This window comes from Cyprinodon tularosa, unplaced genomic scaffold (genome assembly GCF_016077235.1).
Source record: "Cyprinodon tularosa strain WSP-4 unplaced genomic scaffold, ASM1607723v1 ctg761, whole genome shotgun sequence".
Classification (NCBI taxonomy): domain Eukaryota; kingdom Metazoa; phylum Chordata; class Actinopteri; order Cyprinodontiformes; family Cyprinodontidae; genus Cyprinodon; species Cyprinodon tularosa.
This window is the reverse complement of record NW_024039520.1, coordinates 82,856-105,318: the sequence shown is the minus strand read 5'-3', so window position 1 is coordinate 105,318 and position 22,463 is coordinate 82,856. Positions and strand designations below refer to the sequence as shown.

At 38.8% G+C, this 22,463-nt stretch overlaps 2 protein-coding genes across 3 annotated transcripts; one reads left to right on the top strand and one right to left on the bottom strand.

Annotated features, from left to right (window-relative positions):
- The first annotated feature begins 3,769 nt into the window (after nucleotides 1-3,769).
- Nucleotides 3,770-9,052, top strand: pdia4 (protein disulfide isomerase family A, member 4). Its single transcript, XM_038270477.1, has 10 exons — nucleotides 3,770-4,048; nucleotides 4,364-4,544; nucleotides 5,979-6,184; nucleotides 6,267-6,405; nucleotides 6,492-6,697; nucleotides 6,798-6,956; nucleotides 7,064-7,215; nucleotides 7,437-7,593; nucleotides 8,048-8,281; nucleotides 8,410-9,052. Exons 1-10 carry the CDS (start codon nucleotides 3,973-3,975, stop codon nucleotides 8,820-8,822), a joined length of 1,923 nt encoding a protein of 640 aa, XP_038126405.1. The 5' UTR covers nucleotides 3,770-3,972; the 3' UTR covers nucleotides 8,823-9,052.
- Nucleotides 9,053-9,093: 41 nt separating this feature from the next.
- si:ch211-217a12.1 (alanine aminotransferase 2-like) lies at nucleotides 9,094-22,152 on the bottom strand. 2 transcript variants are annotated; one of them, XM_038270479.1, is made up of 12 exons: nucleotides 22,054-22,152; nucleotides 21,770-21,960; nucleotides 14,781-14,870; nucleotides 14,533-14,641; nucleotides 14,245-14,378; nucleotides 13,480-13,723; nucleotides 13,011-13,090; nucleotides 12,665-12,801; nucleotides 12,310-12,484; nucleotides 9,892-10,047; nucleotides 9,705-9,817; nucleotides 9,094-9,623 (listed from the first exon to the last, which is right to left on the bottom strand). In XM_038270479.1, the coding sequence occupies exons 2-12, from the start codon at nucleotides 21,914-21,916 to the stop codon at nucleotides 9,533-9,535; spliced, it is 1,476 nt and encodes a 491-aa protein (XP_038126407.1). In that variant the 5' UTR covers nucleotides 21,917-21,960; nucleotides 22,054-22,152; the 3' UTR covers nucleotides 9,094-9,532. The 2 variants fall into 2 exon arrangements, with proteins under 2 accessions (XP_038126407.1, XP_038126406.1); XM_038270478.1 differs by having other exon boundaries at nucleotides 21,770-22,122.
- Nucleotides 22,153-22,463: the final 311 nt, after the last annotated feature.

Here is a 22,463-nt window from a genome sequence, read left to right as displayed (position 1 = left end):
TAATCTTGTCCAGTATCTTAACAATAGATTAACTTTATTGTCCCAAAGGAAATTTGATTTGGTACAGACTCTGGCTGATTGATATTCGGGACCAAAGTACAAACAGACACTAGGAGGCAGCATGGTGAGTTGATTATTTAGCAAAATAATTAGTTTGGAGGAGAGCAGAGCATGGACATTAAAACAGGGACCAAAACACAGATAAAGACCCCATAAAGATTTTACAACAATAGTTGTTTATTTCCAGCAACCTGTAATTTAGATAAGCCTGATACATTTTGCTTTCCTGAATGTAGAGCATCAATACTTACTTATTTGCAATTTGTTTCCAAAGATTTGCATGTTGTGATTGAGGTAAGAAAACTACTCTGCATATAATGCAGACAGAAAATATTTTTAATTCCTATTTTTCTTTTTTAGCAAATAGTAATTATTAATATTGGACATTTTTTTCTTGCTTTGCTATAAATAATCTGCATTTCCGAAACGCTGGATAATAACTTTAGTATCTTTTAGCTGATATTTCCCGCTCCAGCTTCTCTCTCTTGCTCAGGTAATGTAACAGGTCCACCTTCATTTGGAATGCCATGTCTCTGAGCTCCATCAGCTCAGCCCAGCTGTCAACAGAGATGCTGATATTTTGCTGCTCTCAACCTGCTTTGTTTAAACACCTTGAATCTCTAAGTTGTCTGGGGTAAGAGTCCCACTATTTTACAGTTCGGTTATCACTCTCAGATCAAAGGAAATTATACTTTAAGAAAGGAGTTTAATTCAATTTTTCATTTTACACTTTTTATTTATTGTTACTTGGTTGAGGAAAGGTCAATAACATAATAAATGTAAAAAAAAAAAAGGTTTAATGATTACTGTATTTGTAAAAAAAAAAAATAATAATAATAATAATAATGTACTTTTGTTGGGTTTTTGTTGTTGCTGTTGTTCTTCATCTTTTTCGTTTTTTATTAGAAGGTCATAAAGCATTAATTTCCAAAATAAGTACAAACCTCTTCAAAAACTGTTTACATATCCTAGATTTCATTAAAAACATATGCTTTGACTTAATATAGGCTATTATTGCTGACTTTTGATAACACTTTTAGTAGCATCTATTTTCTGCTAATAATTCACGCCTTAGTCCTTGGCAGGAACATTTAATGAATCTCAAAGAACCCTTTTGAAAAAAATTATATGTTAAATGAAACATTAGAAGATCATCTCCTGCATACTGAAAGAAGCTGAACAGTTACACATTACCTAGAAAATATTATTTTAGACATTTAAATAGGAAAATTAGTATCCCACTTGTAATGTAAAGAAATTGGCTATAAACATAAAGTGATCATAACGATGATCCATAGTAAATAAAATCGGAATGAACGGGAACATCATCATGCTTTATCTCTAGCTCTCCCGCAGAGGGCGCTGTTTCTCCAAGATTCCACACATTAATTAGCTTGTTGAAGCCCTCGTAATTACATTAGTTAAAGGTGCACTTGATTTATTTAATATTGGGAAATAATCACTCCACATGCATCCTTCAAGTCTTTTTATTTTATGTATTTGTTTATTTTCATTCAGCTCTAAGACAAAAGCTGGATTATAAAGTCAGATTTTTGGGGATATAAAGGAAAAAGTTTATCATTTCATTTTAAGTTTGCATACAGGGCACTGTCTTGTTCAAACACAGCTTTGCTCTGGTTCAAAGTCTGATCCATTTTATCTTTCCATTTTATAAATGAAGTAGACAAGCACAATAAAACACCTGACAGAAGGTGTGCTATTAGAGCAGCTTCATGGGTGATCAGGTGGAAAACTGAAACTATTGATTTGTTTTAACAATCATTTGTATTTCTATTATGTCCTGAAGCTCTTTTTTCTTTCAGTTTAGTTCACATAGTACATATCTACACCAAGCTTTGTTTCATGTTTATGTCTGACCACTGTGCAGGTGCAGAAGCTGGAATTGTGTCTGTGCACTCTGAACATACAGGGAGGCTTACCCAGAGAAAACAGTGCAAACAGGATCACAGTGACCAGTCTGAAAGGTTAAAGCAACCTTCTGGTGTCAAACTAACAAACCTATCAGGTGAAATATGACCACCACATATCAAAAGATTATATCCGTACAAAAATCATGCATAGTTATGTAACAAAAACAATGTAACATGACTTTGTATTTACCTCATTGACTGTACTGTAAATTAAAGCTAATCTCACCATTTAACAGATTTTGTACTCCAGATGGTAAAAGCTGCTTTAGATATTAAAGATCTGCAGCTGTCTTTAGTGAAATGTAGTTTCACAAAATATTGATTTAGAGGGAATAAGTAAATACCCCTTTACATTATTTTTAGCTTTTTGTGAATTAATTCAGATCTATGCATCAGTTTCCTTTCACCCCAATTATGCACCCATCTGTGTTGTATCACTCGCAATAACAATAAATAAATTAGAATTAGGGGTTTAAACATGAAAAACTATCTATAGCTCAAGAATAGAATAGAATAGAATGGAACAAAATAGAACAGGATGGGGAAATGTAGGTGCCAGTGGCAAATCAAACAAGCATACTTAATAACATTAAATATTAAAGGGAACAATGGGTAAAAAAAAAAAAAAAAATCTCTGAAAAAAAAAAAATGCACAGCTATCATGGAATATGATTTATTTACATTGATTTATTTAATAAAGCATCATGCATCATCACATTAGGTCCAACCTGCACCGGCATAAAGGACACACTCTGACCGCACACAAAAGAAACATAAATAAGACCACCAAAAAAAAAATTTAAATAATAAAAGCACAATAGGAAAGCAGGGGGAAAAAAATACAAATTAACATGCATTATCAAGGCATTATCAATTATGAAGGATAGAAAGCTGTCTCTGTTTTGAGTCATTTTCAGTATAATTTGCATTTAAAAAATTATCTTTGTTATATAGTAACCTTGATTTATCCTTGTTTTCTCAGTTCATGGGGGGAGTTTCACGTTATTGAGGCTCTCTTGACGTTCTGACTGTTTTTCAATTCATATTTATACTTAGAGTGTTTTACAAATGCTATGTGAGCTGAACATCAGCAACATTAGATTATTGATGAAGGATGCATAAATAAATAGACTCTTCCCTTAGCAAATAGTAGTTTATTCAAGTCTACTAAAAGTGCACTAATTTCATACTTAAAATCAGGCAGTGCATTTCGAGTTTACTTATTCTAAACTATATTTCATATAGTTAACAATAGTATGATAGTGTACTATGGACTATACTATTGTTTACTTTATGGTTTACTTTAAGTATACTTTAGTAAACTTAAAAATGTTCAAGTTTAGTCCGAAGAAGTATTACTTTAGTAATACTTCAAGTACACTAAAAGTAAATTGTTTGGTATACATTCTAAACTCATACTTAAGTATTCCTAATAGAATTTACTTCAAGTATACTACTTTTTGCCAAGGGTTTCTGATGTCCCTCTTGCTTTTTCAATGGGTTATTTTTCAATAATTCTCAGATTTGTTAAATATAGGGGGGCACAGTCAGGCACTAGGTCTGGGAATCAGAAGTTATTGACAGTTTGGCTTCTTAGATATAAAACATAAGAAGTAGTTTGAATCTTCTGCCTAGTTGTCTACAACTCAGGATGAAGAAAAAGATCAACACAAGTATCCAATAGCAACCCTCAACGTTCCCCACTGAAAAATTGAGTGGCGACCTGTGATTGGCTGACGGCAGGCGGCCAGAGCCAATCAGAGCGCGGCAAGTCAGACAAGTTGCAGCCGGAGGAGGCGGCGCTGGTGTTTTGAGAAGTCAGAGTTTGCATGAAAGCACAAAGCGAAGGTTTTTGAGGGCATCACATCATCAGTATTGATCCGGATAGCGGGTCTGTGTGAAGGGCGCCTCTTTTTTTGATGACATTCATCAGCTTTATAAGCTAAGTTGATTAAAGCTCCCCGGGTTAACGGCTGGGACAATGAGGAAGCTCGCTCTGCTGCTAATTGTGCTGCTCGGCGTTGCACACTTTGCGTCTGTCTGCAGGTGTGAAGATGGTGAGTCTCGTCTGTTGTTGTTGGATAAATAGCCATATAATTTAAGCAGCTAATGCGTTTTCCTTAAAACTTATTGTGATTCTATAGCCGAGCTAGCTAAGCAGCTGAACATAATTAGCCTAGTAGTTAGCATGCCAACAAAGCTGCACCAACACTTCTATTAAATCTAATTTTACATGGTGGATATAGTTAAAATGCTCACATTCATTAGGTATTTTTTATACAGCATTATTTAAAAAATATTAAAGCTTTATTAGTTAATTGTGCTTATTGTGAGCTAAATATTTTGCACCTTTCTGTCCTGTGATTGTTAAGATGCCACAGAAAACCAAGGAGAGGCTGCTGATGACGTCAGTGATGATGAGGATGATGATGATGAGGAGGAAGATGACACGGAGGTGAAAGAAGAGAATGGAGTGCTGGTTCTGACCAACAGCAACTTCGACACCTTCACAGAGGCGAAGGACACGGTTCTGGTTGAGTTTTATGCTCCCTGGTAGGTCTGTTTGTTTAAAGTCCCTGGAAATAGATGTTGGAGGTCGGTTTGTTTTTCCAGTGTAGTCCTGTTTCTCTGATTGTGAGTGGCTGGATGTGCTCCCTTCATCTCTGGCATGGGAGTTGGCTTGGTGCTCGGCTGTCTGGCTGTGTGTTTCCAGGACAGGACCACCATTTGCACTCAAACTTGCAGGAACAAAGAGTTGTGGATTATTACAAACATAATGTGAAGAATATGGCTAGCTTTATTCTTTCTAAGTGCCTTATGGGTAAATTCTAGTTTTGGTCACGTCTTGATTAACATCAGTTTTTTAATTGTTGCTGAATATTTCAGTCTGGGCTTTGACTATGCCATTCTAACACATGCATGTGATTCAATCTAAACTATCTCATTCCATCTCTTGAATTAACTAAAATCTTACACCTTTTTGTATGCACTTAAAAGCCTCCTTTCAGAACCACTCTTCTTTTTTTTTTTTTTTTTTAGATTACTTATTTTCACAGTAAAGGCTGATTTATACTCAGAAACCAGGTCGTCTGGGTGTGTGTTGCAGTGAATGCAAATGTGCCTCCGCCCCTGCCGCAGACAATCTGCTGCACCTCTCCCAAACTGTGGGTGACTACAGCCAGGAGGCCTCTGATTGGTCAAATCTACATCCGCTCTACTTACGTGTATTTCCTGTTTGGTACCTTACTGGCTTGTCCTGTTTGTATGACCGCCATTGCAGAAAACGACTAGTGAATTTGGACCAGCTAGATGAGCAAGGAGCATAAAAACGCTGGGACCCTTTTTCCACCTGGATCCCAGCTCTTTTTTGCCCTCCGGCACAAAATTGCCCCACTTCCTCACCACCTCAACCGTATCTAGACCCACAGCTAATTTGTGATTATCCCTCTTTTGTGTGGCATGTAATAACATAGCGCAGACCACACTTCAATTTTGGGCATGATATCTGCGACAAACTCACTGCGGGGAGTATAGCCAGCCCTTAACTCTTAACTCTGGCCAGCAATTCTCTTTGTGTTGAGAAAAGGTCAACATTGCATAATACTGCTACCACTATGCTTCATTGTTGGGATCATGTTTTGTTTTTCTCCTTTTTATCTCCAAAAGTTCGAACTTTCTTTCTGACCCGAATGTTTTCTTCCTTGATCTGCATTATGTACAAATTAGGGGACTTCTAAAGGAAAGTTGATTTAAGGTTTCCAAACTAAAGAGGAATAAATAAAAATCGCTTGCCAACTATCAGATTTTTACTGGAAAATCATTTTCCATCCATCTCATAATTATACTTCAGGTTTATCAATTTAAAGACCATGTATTAGTGATGATTAAAAACCACTGAGGTTTGTGGTTGTATTGTTAAAGATGTGAAAAGCTTTAAGGAACACTTCACAGGTCAAACTGTAATCATACGTCTATGATCTGTGTCAGGTGTGGCCACTGCAAGCAGTTTGCCCCAGAGTATGAGAAAATCGCTCAGACTCTAAAGGAGAATGACCCTCCCATCCCTGTGGCCAAATTGGACGCCACACAAGCCAACGACGTGGCGAGCCGGTTTGACGTGTCGGGATATCCCACCATTAAAATTCTGAAAAATGGAGAGCCTGTGGACTACGATGGAGAGAGAACCGAAAAGGGTGGGAATCCAGTAGAGGCTCTCTGTACATTTTCTACCTGAATGCGAGTAAAATGCTCTCATGCGTCGAACGCGTCTTGCAGCCATTGTAGCGCGGGTGCTGGAGGTGTCTCAGCCAGGCTGGAAGCCGCCTCCTGAAGCCACCCTGGTGCTGACGAAGGACAACTTTGATGAGACTGTGAACGATGCAGACATCATCCTGGTGGAGTTCTATGCTCCATGGTGAGTTGTTCCCTCAGCAGATTACAATGACGCTTTTTCCTTTCCTGTCCAGGTCTAGATTAAAATAAACAATTTGCCTTCTTCAGGTGCGGACACTGTAAGCGTCTGGCTCCGGAGTACGAAAAGGCTGCCAAAGAGCTGAGTCAGCGCTCCCCTCCTATTCCTCTGGCTAAGGTTGATGCCACAGTGGAGACGGAGCTCGCCTCACGTTTTGGGGTCACTGGTTACCCCACGCTGAAGATCTTCAGGAAAGGCAAAGCGTTCGAATACAACGGACCCAGGGAGAATTACGGTAGGCGCAGCTCTGACAGTTCAGATTTGACTGACATTAAAGGGAGAAGTTTAGATTTCTGTTTCACCTGCAACAGGCTGATCTTTTACTTTACCCCTAGGGATCGTCGACTTCATGAGTGAGCAGGCGGGACCCCCTTCTAAGCAGGTGCAGGCAGCAAAGCAGGTTCAAGAGCTGATCAAAGATGGAGATGATGCAGTTATAGTTGGAATATTCTCCAGCGAACAGGATGCCGCCTATGAGATCTACATCGAAGCTTGTAAGTATCTGTTACAGGCTTTAAACTCCATGCATATTTCATAGCCTGTCGTTGCAGAATTATAAAGATCTTTGGCGTTATTTTTACGTCCGTTTTCTGTCTGGCAGGTAACGCTCTGAGGGAGGACTTCACCTTCCGTCACTCCTTCAGCTCTGAAGTGGCCAAACTGCTGAAAGCGTCTCCCGGTCAAGTTGTCATTATTCAGCCTGAGAAGTTCCACTCAAAGTATGAGCCGGCTTCTAACAAACTTTCAGTCAAGGTGCCGTCTTCTATTTCAAGCTTTTTTTTTTTTTTATCTATTTTTCCATTTCTTCTCAGTGGAAATCCTGAAAATGAAACTAGCTGTGAAACTCATTAGAATATGAACAGTTTCTGTTGAGCTTGCTGGCACTAAGATGCAAGCATTGGCTATGCTTCATTGAGCAGCAGATTGTAGAATAAAAATAGGAAGAAAGACTAAACTCTGTCTGTGTTGTGCAGGAGTCTACAACGGTGTCTGAAGTCCAGGAATTCTTCAGGAAACATTCCATTCCCTTGGTGGGACACAGGAAACCCAGCAACGATGCCAAACGCTTCACAAAGCGCCCCCTGGTGGTCGTCTATTATGGAGTCGACTTCAGCTTTGACTACAGGATAGGTGAGATGAGAAAAAAATGATAGAAGCTTAAAATATGCTGGTGATTTATACTAAAGGTGCTCAGCAGTGCTCTGTATTTGGTTCAAACATCTTTTTAATCGACCAGCCTGATTCCCAGTTGGTGCTGAAGGAAAGTCTTCACTGCATGATCCAGCCACCGACTTCTTTAATGGCGTTTTAGTTTCTCTCTACACGTGTGTATATATATATATATATTTTTTTTTTTTTTTTTTTTTTTTTTTTGTGTCATTGCAAAATTTCGATTCATGCTGGTGTTCTTCATATTTGATTCTTATTTGTTCATTTTGTTTGCTTTCTGAGTCATCACCTTTCTGTGGTTTCGAGTTTAATCTCAGTGCAGATCAGAAAGGTTGTCGTTCACAGACAGCTGCACACCACCTGTAAAGAGTCGCCTCTGCACAGACGAACCTTTCATCTTCTGTTTCGCTTTCAGCCACCCAGTTCTGGAGGTCCAAGGTGCTGGATGTTGCGAAAGATTTCCCAGAGTACACGTTCGCCATTGCCGACGAGGAGGATTACGCCGACGAGCTGAAGAGCCTGGGCTTAGGCGACAGCGGAGAAGAGGTGAACGTTGGGATTTTGGCAGACGGAGGAAAGAAGTTCGCCATGGAGCCGGAGGAGTTTGACTCAGAGGTGCTGAGAGAATTTGTGGTTGCTTTTAAGAAAGGTGGGTCTTTGTTTCATGGTAAAATCCTACTTTAAAAGGTTTCATATGAAACCAGCCTTGTTTTTTTTTTTTTTTTTTTTTCTATTTGCAATTTAAGAATTAATTTAGATCTTTCCTTTTGTCAACAGGAAAGCTCCAACCCATCATCAAGTCCCAACCAGTGCCAAAGAACAACAAGGGACCAGTTAAGGTTGTGGTGGGGAAGACGTTTGATGAAATCGTCATGGATACACAAAAGGATGTCCTGATCGAGTTTTACGCTCCTTGGTGCGGCCACTGTAAAAAGCTGGAGCCTGACTTCTTGGCGCTTGGCAAAAAGTACAAATCTGAGAAGAACTTGGTGATCGCCAAGATGGACGCCACGGCCAACGATGTGCCACACGACAGCTACAAAGTGGAAGGCTTCCCCACCATATACTTTGCTCCCAGTAACAGCAAGCAGAGCCCAGTTAAATTCCAAGGTGGAGACAGAACAGTAGAAGGGCTGAGTAAGTTTGTGGAGGAGCACGCCACCAAGCTCCAGAGGAGAGACGAACTCTGAGACTTTCTCTCTGTGAGGAGCTAAGAACTCTAATCGGTGCTCTGGTGGAGGCCAAAGGGAACACATCCATTTCTAAATGGTGTTACTGACTTTCTTTGACACTTTTCAATCATCCTTTTTAGTTTCTGTTCATTCCAAGAGATTCAGCTCCTGTTTCTGAAAGCATGTAAGCACTGACGGTTTTTAAATAAAGCTGAAAATGATGGTGGCTGTCGGCACCAACACCCAGACTCCTTGTCAAAATGAATCAAAAATGAGTCGAGCTGGAGGGTCAAGTTTTTTTGTAGAAATTTTAAATGAAGAGAATGGAAATGCATACATTTCAGGAAACGACCACATTCATAAAATCGTTTTTTAAATGGCTACATCCTGGAACTAAACACTGAAGTACCTCAGCATGGAGCTTCATAAAAGGATAACACAATTAATGAGGTTAAATTAAGACAAAAATCATTCGGCATCAAACTATGTACCACAAGAGATGATGCTTCTGTAACTGTAAGGCTCAGAGATCAAAGTGCTTCATGTAGTGATGTGTAAAACGTCTTCATTTGCAGTTCATACATGTCCATTTTTAAAAAGGTAGACTGGGAGCTCTGGGGGTTCTAACTGGTTCCTGCAGAGCTGCTTCCTCATTTGCACAAAGGCACTGGAGATACTGGCACTGGAGACATTGGTTCATGAACAGAGGTTGAGAAGGTGGTGGACGGTTAGGAAAACTCGCTTGTGAACCTCAAGTGGAAGTCACGGATCTTCTGCAGCACCACCTTCAGCTTCTCAGTAGGAGGTAAGATGGTCATCCTGATTGGAGGAAAAGGAGTCATTAAACATGCTCTTAAAAATGTATAAAAACTAAGGAAGATGTTGAGCATTGAGGCTAACCTGAAGTGGAAGGTTCCATCTCTCTGACCGAAGCCACTTCCTGGTACCAAGCAGATCCCTTCCTCCTCCAGCAGCTTCATGCAGTAGAACATGTCTGGAACGACTCCTTCAGCCTGCAGGTGAACACACATGACTGCTCATGTCTGTGTTTAAATAAAACAACCAGTCAGGGTGGGTGAGAGCAGACCTTCGCCTTGTCGATGGCTTTCTGTGGTAGAGTGATGCGGGGGAAGGTGTACATGGCGCCCTGGACCGGGTTACATTTGATCCCAGGTACTGTGTTAAAGATCTCCTCTGTCAGCCTGGCCTTCTCTGCCAGAGCAGCCAGAACAGCACTCCGTTCCTGGGAGGGATGCAAATGGAGAGAGTTAAAACGGAAATCATCTTCTGGCATTTAAGTTACAGCTAGAGATCCTGTAAAGCGGGGTATTTCACTTCCTGTTCTTCAGGTCTGGTGTCCTGCCCCATCAACCTGGGTCTAATAATCAGGTCTATAGTAGGACTCTGGAGGACTTGACATTTTTGAGGAGGTAATTCACCTAATTTCATTGAGGTGTGGAAGCAGATGCATTCAAAAGAAGTTGGAAATTGGTCTTTTTGAGGACTAAAATAAACTGCTACAGTTGATTTTTTTTGCTCTGAATGTTGCACAGATTTCTTATAGGATTAAACTTTATAAAAGAGCAAAGGCTGAACTTACTTCAGTCTGGTTTCCAGTTAATTTTTCAATCACTTGTCAGAGAAATACTTTTTTCATTTTAGACCAACACTTGAAATTATTTTATCTGTTCAGATGCTTAATTTACCAGATGAAGTAGAGGGATTGTTTTTATAAAGATGGAAGCACTGCACAAGATTAGCTGACCGTTTAACTAAACTGCAACAGTTTGAGCTAATTTTATCTCTTCTGCAGGAACAGATAACATGACTGGGCCTCTGTTTCTTATAAACCAGAGATAAGTTAATTTACAAGGTTCATCTTTTCCCCACTTCTGATGGATCATATCCAGGAAAATCCTTCAGCCAGTAAACTTAAATATCTGTTTATCATTTTTAAATTCTACACATAAGATGGTCATAATGATATGGAAGAGGATTAGGGCCACTGCAGAAGAAAAAAAAAATTTGAACTGATTTTTAAATTTTATTTCAGTTTAGTATGGGGGGAAAAAAGTCAGAATTCTGATTTTTTTTATTTATTTTTTTCTCAGAATTCTGACTTTTTTTCTATGAATTCCGACTTTTAATCTCTGAATTCTGACTTTTTTTCTATGAATTCCGACTTTTAATCTCTGAATTCTGACTTTAATCTAGGAATTCTGACTTTAATCTAAGAATTCTGACTTTTTTTTATTGTGAGAATTCAGTCAGAATTCTGAGGGGAGAAAAAAGGACTGAATGGTCCTGGACGACCAATATAAGGGGATCTACAACCTTTTGCTCTTTAGATATTTCGGCAATGGCTCTTCATCATGTTGGCTAAAAATGATGAAGAGCCAGCAAATCTATAGATATACTAACAAATGCTGTTTAATGTGCTAGTTAGTATTTTCTCCATTTACTATTTGTGTTAAATGTCCAAAATAAACTAAATATAATACTTTTTTTTATCCTTTATACACATACAGAATTTTTAACATTTCAGCAGCCCATTAAAAATGTATTCTCTTTATAATTTTTTTATTCATTTTAAAACCAACATTTTGAAACTACTTAGTTATTTAAAAAAAAAAGGACAAATCTTTGGTAGATGTTAATTATGTTATCTTTAAAAGGAAAAAAAAAAGTTTGTGGCTCTTAAAGAGTTTTATTAGCTGGACTGAATATAGGGTTATATAAGGTTGCAGACCCCTGACCTATATGATGCAGCTATGGAGCAACCAGTCTCTAAGTTAATGATCCTCACCGTTAAACATTTCTCAAATCTACTGCTAAACAGAGGGTAAGGCAGACACTCCGTGCTTACCTCTCACAGCTTTCTCAGCATAAAAACTGCACTTGGTTTAACTTTAACTATTGTATCTTCGGCGAATATGCTGCTACTGTCTCAGGTAGCCATTAGAAGGTGCAAAGTTTATCAACCTGTGATGATCCAACCAGGGTTTCATATTCTGTCTTTCTTGTTGCATTTTAAGCTACAGTAGAATATTATGAATGCATTTAATGCAGGGAGAGAAAGCCGAAACATATGTCTCCTAATACAATTTCAAAAAAGTGCAGAAATTTGCAGTTTTTTTTTATGCTGGTATAAAATCCCTGCAGCGTGAGAGTCATGTTACCAGTGAACTTGGTAATGACCGTCTAATGAATGCGATCCTCTCACAGCACTGTGAGTTGGACAGAAACAGGCTAACATTACAACACCATGCATTATATAATCCACTGTATATAATCCACTTTGCAAAGCTCAGAGCACTGCTTGAAGTTTTCTGTAAGAAGCCAATTACCGCCTTGTAAGGACTTCAGCAAACTCAATGGCTGCTTTGTTTGTACAGATTACATGAGTTGGCCGTTGTGTGTGTTTGTGTAAGTGTAATACGTTTGCGGAAGCGCTCAGGGCTGCATCCGGGTGTGCACTTTGTGATTAGGAGTGTTTGTTTCTCACCTTCATGAATGAAGCGTAGGATGGCTCATCAGGCTGTGGGGGGTTCACCACCAGGTCCAGGAGCGCCTGTCCTGGTACGGGGGGGCACAGACGCACCGACACCAGCTTGGTGAGCTGGGCCTTCACCTCCGGGTCCATGTTGATCACCTCCATGTAGCCTCCACGGAATCCACACCTCAGGAGAGCAAATAGAGAGAAGACAAACAGGGATAACTGTGCTGAATACGATAAGCAAGATCCTCCAAAGCTCGCCACATCACCGCCACCTGGAGAGGAATACTTAAACAGCAGAGGGTGGGCCACTCACACAGTTCCCCATCCTTCATTTAAAGTCACTAATAAATTAGCTGCTTACTCTCCCATGTAGCACTTAGAGGTGGAGTGGAAGGAGGCCATCTCCACGGTGCTGGAAAACTCTGGTCCCATTTCAAAGAGCACCTTCTTAAAGGAGTGAAACTTGCAGCCTTCAGTGTACACATTATCCTGGTAGACCTGCAACAAGAAAACAGCTTCAGAACAAACTGGTTACACAGGAAATGGAAACAAATCATTAGCGGGGGATGCTTGTGTTTTGTTATGTTGCTTCATGCATGCATGCATGGGTGGGCCCTAAACAAAGAAATAAGTTTCTGTAATCTTTTATTTCTAACCTGACATCTGAGATTGTTTATGTTGCTGAAGATAAACGAAAACTTATTTACCTCATCAGCCATGAGGAAGAGGTGCTCCTCTTTAGCAAATCGGATCACATCCTCAATACATTGCCTGCTCTGGACTTGACCTATCATAGGAAAAAAAAAACAATATCATTGGGAAAGAAGGTGAATAACTGTTTTTATTAGGATCTTTTTTGTTTTTAATTAAATTACTGATGCAACAGACAACAGCTCCCCCTGCTACCAGTGCTTTGCACAGCACAGCCTTAATATTGCTCTTGTGACATTTGATAAGGTTGGACAGAACATGGAAAGATCTTTGACCATTTCACTTTGCACAATTTCTCCACATTGTTTTCTGAAGCCGTCATCTCTGCAGCCTATTCCATAGTTTTCCTAAAATGTTGAGTGAAATATTCAATGGCAATAAAAAGATTAACCCATTTAAGTGGTATTTTTAACACCTCCTCACCGGGTTTGCCAGGAAAGGTGAGGGGCGATGCATAAGGCCTACCTGTGGGGTTCCCTGGATTGATGATGCACAGCACACGAGGCTTGCAGTGCTGCTTGGCTTCGTTTATGGCTCGTCTGAGCTCTGTCACATTCAGACTCCAGCAGCTGTCCTCATCCAGGTAGTAGCTTATCTGCACGGCGCCCAGGTCTGCCAGAGCGGCCGAGTAAAGGGGGTACTGGGGGATTGAGATCATCACCCCTGTGCGGTCTCGACCCTCGCCGCACACAAGCAGCTTGAGAATGGTCTGAAATATGGAGAATTGTTTTCCATTTATATTCAAGCAGTGTAAATGACTCATTTATGAAGGAATCAGTTCAGATCCCCAGTGGTAATTATATGCTGTCACAAGATTTCCCTTAATTCTGGGTCATTTAGCATAGATTTGACCTAAATTAAAGTATCAGGGAAATGTGATATGCAGTTATTTCAGACTATTTAAAATCTGACATGTTTGTTCGCTTTGTGCCAGATATGCAACCATTTACTCCTGCACGCACACCTGCTGTATCTCTACATAAGACTCTCTCTTAATGCCAGCTGTGAAATGGTTACATAAAAGTGAGAGTGGCAAAGGTCTGTGGGTGGAAATGAAGTTAGACCTGTGCAAAGTACAGCTTAGTAAGTACATCATTAACAGAAGATCAATACAGGTTAGGGTTACAGCTCTTTGAAAGGGATTTTCAGGAATACAGTCCTTTTAAGAAGTCATTTCTGCTGCCTGTCCCCAGCTTGTGAAGGAGGAGGTAATAAAGGTGTGATAGATACCACAATAGCATCACTGGCCCCAGTGGAGAGGTAGATGTTGTCAGGGTTGGAGGGGATGCCGCCGTCTCTCCTTTCGATGTAACGTGCCACATCCTGGCGGATGCATTCGATTCCCTGGCTGGCACTGTAGGCCCCTGCAGGACAGAGGTGTGATTTTTCAATGCACAGCAAGGATAATCTGTAACTATTTAACATGCAGTAGATTGCAAACAGCACACTGATTAGGAAGGTAGAAGATGTGATAGATCGGATGGATTAAAAGGGTGAGGGTGATGGTAATCGTCTAACCTATACTGTGACCCCCGCAGGCATCGAGGATACGCCGAGCTCTCTTCTTGGCATCCTCTGGAAACTTGTTATCTTCCAAAAGTTCTGGATAAGAACATAGAGCCAACACCTGAGAGGCAGAGGAGCAAAGGTCAATCGGCTGAAGGCCTTGCAACATATGTTTTGCACAAAAGTCAGTCAGTGCTCAGTGTGATCAGTGACGATGCAAACTATCAGGGGGAGGAATCCAGCCAATGGAGGGGTCTAACCTGTCTGAAAAATGTGATTGGTCTCTGACCCATAGCGTGGGCATCGCCTATGTTAGCCTTGATGACTTCTGTGAAGGGTTTCTTCACTCCCTGCAACAAAAGAAAACAAAGTCAGGGGGATTCATTTTTGAATTAAACGAATACGTTTCAAGAAAAGTTTGGCAACAATTCAAAGGTGAAACATGGCAGCATCATGCTGTGGAGCTGCTTTCTGCAGCAGCTGCTGGGAAGCTATTTCTAGAATATTTCTGATAGAAACTGAATGACTTATTTAAAGTTTAGTAATGTAAAAAACAACAACCCAAACCCAGTCAAAGTCCAGCTCTTAATCTAACTAGTAATTTATGGCAAGCTTTTAAATGGGTGTTCACATACTCTCCCCAAGCCAATGTGACTAAAAACTTGATGCATTATGCAAAGAATCTAGCTGAGCAGAACTTGTAGAGAATAGCCAAAAACTTTTAAGTCTGTAATTTAACCTTTGGTGGCTCTTTAAGATATTGATTGAAAAACACGTAATAGAAAAGCACACTTTTCAGATTATATTTTAAATGTACGGTTTTCCACCTCTACTGCTCAAACATGCAATTCTTTCTGCTTAGGAGTTCTTGATACTTTTGCAAGAAACTAAATCAAAGAAAGGCCAGGAAGGGTGAAATTGAACCGCCCCTCCCCCGCCTTACAAGGGGCCTAGCAGGGAGTCTGGTTTGTTACGTGTTGGAAGACTTCTGGGGTTTCCAGAGACACAAACCATCCTCTGTTTATGGTTGCATGTTCATCAAGACATGCTGGCTTAATCTAATCCCATGACTGGCTTCAATCATGTGCGTTTTTTTTTTTGTTTTTTTTCCCCCCACTTTGGTTCTTTTCTCTTCACCAGAAAATCTGCGCCCCTTCTTCTCTTCGAACTTAAAGAACTCACCCAAACTCAGGGGGTGTTTGCTGCTTCCAGCGTGCCGCAGCTGTTCCTGTTTCTCAGATTACGTCAAGCAAAACAACAGCAGATATTCTTGTGTAATTGTAATTGGCCACCAGACCAAAAAGGTCAGAGTGAAAACAGTGAGGAATGAGACCCAGTCTCCTTTAACAGTGTGGACATTTTTAAATCTCAAGAATTATCACAATATTACAGCTCGGTTAGCTGCAGGTATTAGAGGATGATGGATATTTGTAAATGAAAGCCTCAAGGAGAAAAATAAATAGATGTGGTCAGAAGGTTCTCTATTTCTCGCACACATAGAGAGGCTAGAGTCAATAGACAACATCTTAACATAAACCTTTTCAAGAATGTAATTAGATAGCTGTAAAAGGAAGTCAGCTGTTTAATTATCTTAAAAATTAAAACAAAAAAAGTGAAGCTAATATTAGAACTTGTCTGGTCAAAATTTTATCATAGATATTTGTAAACTAAGATTAAAATTTTAATACAGAAATAATCTATGTTTATTTCTTTAAATTAATGTTCTTGGCTCTGGTTCCATGTGATTTTATAAGATTCTATCATCATGGAAAGAATTCCTTTTAAATGGACGCATTTCTAATTTATCAGAGCTTCGTTTGTTTCGCGTTAAATCAGATCTGAATAACTCGATGCGGCTCGTTTCCCTTTTTAATCTCCACTAACAAAGAGTCGGGTTGTTCTCCAAGCCAGTTATTTTCTGCGTTCTCCTGCCCGGTCAGCACAAGGCACTGATTACACAGGCCTGACCGACACGCCCAGACTGAGCAGAACCCACAAAGAATAAAAAAAAAAAAATGTTTTTCTTACAGCTCCAATCAAACGCATTTGCATCCCTTGAACATGCAACCACAAACATCACTGTGTTTAATTTGCTTTCTTGGAGGTTGGCAGAGTAAAAATCTGAAAAATCCGACATGCATCTATATAATTTATCTGTACCACACCTTTTGCTTTCCCCCCCAACAGTTCCTTCCTGCAGTAGAAGGTTGCACTTATCCAGTCTGCTGTTTGATTTGAGGTAAATGTGCCTGGCTACTGTTAGGTGAAGATATGTTTTTGCTTTCTTTTTCTGTTCCAATAAACATCTTAAAAAAACAACCCATGATGACAAATTTAGGGTTCGCCATGCTGAAACAAAGCCACTGCTAAGCAAACGTTGCCCTTTCTGTGTGCTGTAATGTGTGACCATTCTTTATTGTGAAGCAAGGGGGAGCTATATGTATTACATCCTGATGTTTCTATAGGGTTAGTGGATAGCGGACTGAAGAAGACACATAATAGATAACATAACATTATCATTTATAACTCATAGGGTTTTGTTAACGAGTTATTTATATTAAAAGCTTTAGGCAGGAAGGATCTTTAAAAGTCTTCTGAAGACGTTGCCCACTGTTTTCTAAAATATTCCTTGTTTTATGAAGAATTCTTCTCCAGGAAATCATCTCCAAAGCTTCCTGACGACTATAACATACTATACCACACTAATTGGACGCTCATTAAATCCCATATTCATTCCTTTCTGTCGCTCTCTTTGTACACATGCTTATTGATATTGGCTCTAGATTAGGGTCTAAACAATTAATCAGGTTAATCGCGATTAATCGATTATTGAAATAATCGTCAACTGAGTTAGTAATTGATTAATCGTTAACTGGAGTATAGAGACTCTTAAACATGCCTTTAGCTGACAGAGCGACACATTTAGAGCAGTAATTTTACCAAGATTGTAAAAAAAAAAATATGTAAACATTTTGCATTTAAGATAGAAATAAATGTTTGTCTAACAATATGCTCTATCCAGATTAAGGTGGAAAGGTTTCATCTGGCTTAATTTCATAAAAAGTCTTCTTTAGGGAATCTTTAACTATTCGATTATTAATCGATTAATCAAAAGAATTATCGACAGATAAATCGATTTGCAAAATAGTTATTAGTTGCAGCCCTACTCTAGATAAGTAATCAATTACATGGAAAACTTCCAGTATAGACTGGAAATAAACAGAACTTTAAAAAAGGAAATTAAAATTAAATGAGCAGAAACTGAGTAAGATGGGATAAAAGGCATCTTTGGGCATCAATATTCAGGTCATGCTCCAGATCTTTCATGGGATTTAGCGCTGAACTTTGACTATGCCATCCTGTTTTCTTGCAGCTTGATGCTGCTTCTATTAGGGTTCACCCTACTGAAAATGTGGCCAAGCAGAGCTGCAGTATTAGTTTGCATTTTTTGATTAAGACAAAAAGAAATACATCTTTGTGTTCGTAACAAGACAATGTTGATAACAATGTAAGGGGTATGAAAACTAAGAGATGTGCAAACTAGAAAATAAACATAACTAATATTGTTGTGTGACTCTACAAAGACAAAACAATCTCTAAGGGAAGATATCTAAGAAAACGGAATCACAGTTTTCAGTTAAATGAAAAAAGACAAAGACGTTTGCAGAGCCTACCAATGTCAGACAAGTTACCCTTCCTTCTCATGTCTCTGCTCTGGTGTCACTGAGTTATTGTCAAAGAGAAGCACAGACCTGCCAGAAGCTGAGATCCAAGCCTGAATTAGCTTGCACCAGAGCAGGAAGTGTCAAGCCAGATGTCTGCGTAAGGATTTATAAGGGTCATCAACAGCACACATGCGCACACACGCATTAAATCTGCTGAGCCACAACTAAAAGTGTTCCAGTAGCAGATGTGACAGGAAGCACACCCGCAGATGACTCGACCAGCACTGCCATTCAAACCCCGCGACCCCTCTGAAAACACCTCACAACCTCAGATTTAGATTTTAAATTTAAATATCTGACGCAAACCACAATCCTTCAAGGATAATTATTTTGTCAGCTGTGAAGATGGGGATTCTTCCAGATTATAGGCGTAGAAAAACAAGTGGACAGCCAAGAAGTAGAGCACTTTCATCAGAGCTACTTGTTTTGAACCTCCAGAGCCCAGTGGGCCCCAGCAGGCTCTCTCCTCTGAGTGGGTAAGGCCAAAGACACAAAGGAGGACAGAGAATGCTCATCTTATGTAACAACACTTCACAATATACATGTCCTCAGAGTCCTGCAGGCATCTGAGACAAAGGGAGAGCTAAATGTACTCGATGCCAGGCAGGGTCGTCCACTACATCTCATCACGTGTTTCCAAGAAGAGGACAGGGAGTTTTGATCAAGAGATTGTTAAAAACATCCCGTTTAACCTGCTTAACCTCCCTCCAAAAATACAGTAGATCAGTAACGCCACCGTTGGAATGCAACAAGAGCAGAGCAAAGAAGACTCGGATGTGAAAAGATGACCTGTTCCGTCTGTCCTGTTTCTAATCACAGAGGAAGCCAGCATTAAATAAAGCAGGACAGTTTTTTCGCTTTTAAACCAGATCAACAGTAAACCGAATGAGACTAAATATGGACATGTGCATCACATAAAACAACCGCTGTATCTTTTAGTACATTTTATGATTTGTTTTTTTATATTTACATGTTTTACTTTAAATTTCTCCTTCAAGTGTGTTTACTTGATTGCTGTATCGCTGCAGAGAAAGAGGCAACACATTTTAAAGGAAATCATCCAAATTATGCATTTAATTCATCCTTATTTGCTCCATCCACCATAACATATAAGATATGCAAGTATGTAAATATGTCATTAGTAAAAAGATTTAATTTCTTTACAAAATGAGTCAAATTGTGTTGGTTAAATAATAATTTAATGTCGAATGCTTTGGGGTGCTTTGGAATTTCTTTTCGCTGCAAGCTTTTCAAAGTCAGTGTGCAGAAAATGACGACTGGTCTAAAAATAACCAATCAGATAACAAGTGATTGTAATGGTTACTTTTTAATGGAGCTCTGTAACTGAAATACTATAAAATCCTGAGAACAGGAAACAAATATATCTAATTTTACATTTGAAAAAAAAAATATTTTAATTTACTAATCATGTAGACACTATATTTTACATCTATATATACATTTATCTAGTTTCTTTTAAAATGTTATTTCTATTATAACTAGTAAAAATGATAAGATAATGATAAATCTATGTAATAGATTTGCAGCACTTTTTGCCTTCCATACTTACAGTGGACGTCATTCCACCCCAGAACCAGAGGGAAATTTACATGGTCACGTAAAGAAATGATCATCTATTATTATTTACAAAATAATAATAAATAATTATTCACAAAAACTTAAATTATGTAAGTACAGAATACACATAGTGCCACCGTACCCAAGGAAAAAAGATTATGGCTTTTAGTTACTTTTAAAATGGCTGATATAAACAGCACAAATAGATGGAATATTTAAATATGCAGATTTTTTTTTACCAGTAAAAGCTCTGAAGATGATCATTACCACCACTGTTTGCTTAAGCTTTATCATTAACAGCAGTATCTGTCATGGCTTGGAAGTGGAGGTACATTAATCAATCTGTCACAGATTTAATTAGCTCATTTCAATTGATTCACTTCAATCGTTGATCAAAAGGTCAACATCCAGAATATCCTGTTTTTTTCCAGGTATTAATGCATCCAAAACACTCATCATCAACCACATCAGTCAACATTCTGTACTTGAAGGCTCGTTCTTCATTCTTATTAAAACAATATGACTTTGATGCATAAACTGGGGGAAAAATTGCAATTCTTTCTTTTTAGGTAGAATGCTAAAATAAGTTTATTTACAAATAATCATCCCAATACAAGGTGATCCCAATTTTGTATAGTACATTTCAGCGAGATAATAATATAACAAAACTCTCTAAGCTTAAAGAGAGCAAAATATGTCAAATACCTCACAATATAGCATAATAGAAATAAATAAAAACCAAAAAGCCATTTTAATGCAAAATAATCTTTTTCTGTATAATTATATATATTTGTTTGTTTTGTTTTGTTTTTTCGTGTTAACATTGTTTTATTGATCAACTTTATCATGTAACCACTGCGATTATCTGGTTTGGACAGAATACCACTTTTTTTTTCCACAACACCCGCTCTCTTGAGTATGGAAGAGGATTAGGTCCACTGAAAAAATAAAACTAAATTTACTGATTTTTAAATATTATTTCAGTTTATTGTGGGGAAAAAGTCAGAGTTCTGACTTTAGTCTCAGAATTCAGATTTTTTTTCTCTCAGAATTCTGACTTTAATTTCAGAATTCTGGCTTTAAACTCAGAATTTTGGATCTTAATGTAGATGGGCACCATGAAGAGATGTGGGAGCACTCAGCTTCACTGACAAAGATGTGAGTTGTTTGTGAGGAACAGTGACACAGGATTGGAAAATGAAGGAATTAGCTGACTTTTTATGTGCCCGAGGGGTCCCCAGTGATGCTATTTCATTAATGGAAGAGCAGCAGGTGATTAAAACAAGAGAGCTAGTTTAGACTCTAAAACATACATGGCTACGGCGTGATGCTAACATGTTTGTTAGCTGTCAGAATTCAGTCAGAATTCTGGGGAAAAAAGTCAGAATTCTGAGATTAAACTCAGAAATCTGAGATTAAAGTCAGAATTCTGAGCAGAAAAGTCTGAATTCTGAGATTAAAGTCAAAATTCTTAGATTAAAGTCAGAATTCTGAGATCAAAGTCAGAGTTCTTGGATTAAAGTCAGAATTATGAAATTAAAGTTAGAATTATGAGATTAAACTCAGAATTCTGAGGAAAAAAGTCAGAATTCTGATTTTTATATATTAATATATATATATATATATATATATATATATATATATATATATATATATATATATATATATATATACTGAAATAAAAATTAGATTTTTTCAGTGGCCCTACTCCTCTTCCGTACTTGTGCCTCTATTAGCATCATCAATCCAAACATTCACACATTTTGATTGCTTTACATTAAGCAAAGTGTTGCATTTCTTTAGTCTGCTGGAAGTTTAAAGACCCCACTGCAGTACCTTTTACTGTAAAGGGAATTCCCAACAGAAATTTGATTGCCTGCCAAAGACAGTCATGAAAGCAATCAAAAAGTAAAGCAAACCAAACATGTCTGTTGTTTTCAGTTTACCTCTCGCAGCTCCTTCTCTATCTGCACCGCCCGCTGCACTATGGGCCCCCGGACCGCGTACTCCACCCGCTTCACGTTGGGGTTCATGTTCTCCACGGTCAGCACCTTCCCCCGACACGACACCCCGTTCACTGCCTGCTGGGACATCCTGGCTGCGCTCTGATCACCCCTCTGCTGTCACTTCAAGTCAACTTTATTTTTTTCAAAAAAATAAAAAAAAAAGTTATCGCGAGTAACAGAAGTTCTTTGCTACAGAGGATCAGATAAAGTGTATCTGTTGTTAACAGCTCTTTCTGTGGAGAAAACAAACTACAAGTCTATTCAGCTCGGTGCCTCCCGGTGCTCATATTCCAATCCGGGCCGCCACGCCTCCGTCCGACGGTTGGTTGGACTTTCTCCTCATCATTTATGCGAACCGGACACTTCCCAATGAGGCGTTTAAATACTTCAGGAAAATGAACCTTTCCAGGAGTAAAATGCTTTCAAATTTGACAAATTAAAGGAAAAGACGAAAACTAATACTGTATCTACACCCACTTACAAACACAAGTTTTCTCAGTAGCAGCTGTTACAGAAATATGTGTCCATAGATATGTTTTTGGTGGATATAGTCCTTCCGTTTCACTTACTCAGTGGCTACTGATCCAGTTCCTTGAATGCGGCACACGAACCGTTAGATAAACCCCTCATTTTC